Source organism: Camelina sativa, chromosome 15 (genome assembly GCF_000633955.1).
Source record: "Camelina sativa cultivar DH55 chromosome 15, Cs, whole genome shotgun sequence".
In the NCBI taxonomy this organism is placed as follows: Eukaryota; Viridiplantae; Streptophyta; class Magnoliopsida; order Brassicales; family Brassicaceae; genus Camelina; species Camelina sativa.
In genome coordinates, this window is record NC_025699.1 from 1632541 (window position 1) to 1636236 (window position 3696).

The window sequence follows — 3696 nt, forward strand, 5'->3', positions numbered from 1 at the left end:
ATCGGCATCAGCCACCAAAGGCTGAACCTGAAGGATACCATACCAATTCTCAAGCCCTTTGATTTTATTAATTGCAGCAGAATGCACATCACATATGGTAATCATCTGCAGTAAGTTTTCGAGATTAGGGAAGAGTCTTTGAGCCCTGGTAACAAATTTATGAGCTCCAACAAAATCACCAGCCTCCATCTTTTCCTCTGCAATTTGTTTTGCATTCGCAGCATCTTCTTTATTGCATTCCATTGGAACAACAAACCTCGTAAAAATCAAATCTCCCGAGTCAGCTTAGCTAAGTCTATGAAACACAGCACAGCCAAGGAAGCTCTAACTCATACTCCCTGCAATACACATTGTTAATAAAACCTATCAGTTCCTAACCTTAATCCGTCACTCTAAAAAATCAGTGTAAGCAAAAAAACTCTACTTAGTGCTTACCAATTCAGAGACAAGAACTTTGAAAACACCCAAAACCATGATGAAAGCAATAGATGAGTTTGGAGTTAGAGGATCTCACTCTTCCGTGTTCAATTTATAATCCTGCAAAAACACCCAAAACCATGATGAAAGCAATAGATGAGTTTCATTTCGTAAACCCAAGCATCAGTGAAAAAGTACACACACAGTAATCGTTTACATGGGAAATGCAATTAATAGAAAGAGCTCAGACCTAATTACAAAAAAAAAGAAACGAGAAATCGGAACGGACGATTCGTATTCCCAGAAAGACAAAAATCAAACTCTTATGATCCAAACTGTAAATCGCCAGAGACAATAATCGAAAGCAGATATGAAATGTGAATGCATGTGCAAGTTCCGATTAAAACGAGGTAAGCAACGGGAATATAGAAAAACACATCATGCGAAAGAAGGGAGAAGAAGAAGGAACTAAACCTGAGAGAATGGCGGAGAATTTCTCAGAAGCCGTCAACATAACCAGAAGGAGCTCGAAGTGTAGGAGGAGACGAATCTAGTTCGAGAATCGATTAGAGCAAAATTAAGAACCCTAAAAATTTGAATGGACTCTCACAGAGAGAGTAATTGAGGACCAAATAATACAATTAAAAAAATAAAAACGAAGAGGGAAGTGAAATATTATTAGGAGGGAAAAATAATTTTACTTTTTTATATTTTGATTATAATTCTGGGTAATTGAATTTTATCCACGACGAAGATATAGCTATTCTTTTATTATTAAATGACAAATTATTTCATTTTTTTTGGTAGATGCAAAGTTATAGCTAAGAACGGACTAATTTCGTGTTTAAACTTAACTTTCCTTTTTTAATTTCCGATTTTACATAAGAGTTTATGTAATATACTGAGAAACTTTGCTTTTTCATTTTTTTTTTTTTTTAGTTTCTGATGTCAAATACTGTCTGTGTGCATCATTTGTTGTTTGTTATTCACATGATCAAACTGACGAAATCTGTAGATGTAGATAGTAACGTCATATTTGCGTGGAATCAATCAAAGGTTCGAACCACAGAGAAGAGACCATAACATTAAGAGTTAAGGACATACCATTGCCTCCTCATAGACGCATACAAAATTTGTTTACTTCTCACTTCTCTCACACACTAACAGTCCTATAACTACGGTTACTCATACTTACTATTTTTCTAGCGTTAAACGCCAAAACAGAAGCTCACGCACTTAATTAATAATCTCTCCTTTTGAGTCTAAAGCTTCTCTTCAGTTTCCTCAAGAGTCTTTGAGCGTTTCTTTCCTCTGGTAGGTATGCTTGGTCTCATCGGTGGACTTAACATCAGATGATGACATAACAACATTGACTCCCGGAGTTAAACCTGACACTTCCAATAATAAACATTAATTACCACTAATAAGTGTATACTTTAATCAATAATGAACAAGTGCAAATACAAGAAAGCTTACCAAGATTGTTGTTGTCCTCCTCTACACCAGTATGCTTCACAAGCACGGGTTTCGTCTGTCCCAACTGTTTCTTCTCCAGCATCATTTCCACATGAGTGTTGTTCGGTGAATCCGCTTGATCTTTCCTTGGACTTACTTCAGTTGTACAATCATCATTGACCAATGTCCTAAGCTGAACGAGTTTCTCTTCCCATGAGTTGTACAATAATAACATAACACATAATACGTATATAAACAATTCTGAAAAAAATTAATTTTGGTAACAGAATCATGAATTCATGTTTGTCATTTAAATGTGTGTGAAGTGTGAACCACTGGTGAAGCTGATCAGAGATTCAGAGTGACAAGCACTAATAATCACTTCTCTTTACCAAACTACCATAAATATCGAAAATAACATTTACATAAAACCTTTAATTACTTTAAAAAATCAATATTTTTGGGACTATATATTTTAATCTAAGTGGGGATTACGTGGGATTATATGTTTTAGTCTACGTCAATAACATATCATTTCTTACGTGGGATTATATGTTTAAATAATGACATAACACATGATACGTATCAAAAACATAGTGCACTATTTATGTACTATAATTATTTACTTACGCCATGTCCATATCAAATGATAAGAACCTCTTTCCTAATTAAACCTTTCAGAACTTACATTCAAACGTTTTGTAGAAATCGGATTAGGAGAAGTAGCTTGTGGATTTGATGAGGAGAGGGGCTGAATTTTCTCTTTCAATCATGAGCTTGGCGATGAGGTCTCTTGGGAGGTTGATTTCAAGCTTATAATATGCCACAAGTTCTAGTATAGCTCTCAATCTTCCGGCATCTTTGTCTTTAGCCTAAAAGAAGAACCAGACATAAAGTGACTATATCTAAATAAGTAACTAATCAGTTACAAGATCAGGGAAGTGAACAAAAGAGTTTTGAACCTGAGAGGATTCAGTTGGTCTACTCTCCAAGGCATATCGTCTTAGATTGATGATCTCTTTCCTTAAGAGATGGGAGGGTGACAACTCTCCATTAAGCTTAAACATACATATAAGCCGGACTGCAGGAATATATTGATTTTTATTGATGAGCTCTTTAACAAGCTCTGCCAAAGATAAAGAGTAAAATGTTAGTATAACAACCTTAATAGATTGATAGATTGTTTGTTTTTTTTTCTATAAACGAAGAGAAATTTGTTGTTAATCACTACTTTTATCTTTATTATATTATTAAAAAATACATTATGTATATTATCCATAATTATTCAGTTAGTTACTGAATTATTACCATTACCATTATGTCCAGAAAATGATTAATTACAATTCTGCAATTATTATTTAAAATCAAAATCAATTTTGTTTTTACAAAAGGAGAGAGAGAGATGCGGACCAAACTTGTTTTCCGTCAAATAGAATTACAGTCACCAATGTCATTGTGACACGTTAGTGGATCTAAATATTTCTAAAAAAAAAATCCAAAAATTTAGATTTGGGACATTTTAAACTTGGAACCCCCGTTGGAAATGATTGGGACAAGTCGGAGCAAGGCCCAAAAATACGGCCCAGAGTCAGAACACCCCCTCTGAGTGGTTATGACAAAACTCTGCCGTTTTTTTTCCATCCTCGGAGACAGAGTTTTGGTTCTCAAAACTGTGCGTTTTACTTGTATTTGTAAAACGCCGCGCATTGGGTAATTAATGCCCAACAACAACAATACGGCCCAGAGTCAGAGAACCCTACCCACCGACGGGTATGAGATTCCCTTTATAACAAAAAAAAAAAAAAAAAAAAAAAAAAAAAAAAA

At 34.7% G+C, this 3696-nt stretch overlaps 1 protein-coding gene across 1 annotated transcript in view; it reads right to left on the bottom strand.

The window, feature by feature from the left end:
• The window catches only part of LOC104744610, a 5166-nt gene extending 4121 nt beyond the window's left edge, over positions 1-1045 (bottom strand). Inside the window, exons 1-3 of the mRNA XM_010465684.2 lie at positions 892-1045; positions 436-537; positions 28-338 (exon numbers count right to left, since the gene is read on the bottom strand). Coding sequence (XP_010463986.1) covers positions 28-243 — 216 coding nt within the window. The 5' untranslated portion in view covers positions 244-338; positions 436-537; positions 892-1045. The remainder of the gene's footprint in view (positions 1-27; positions 339-435; positions 538-891) is intronic.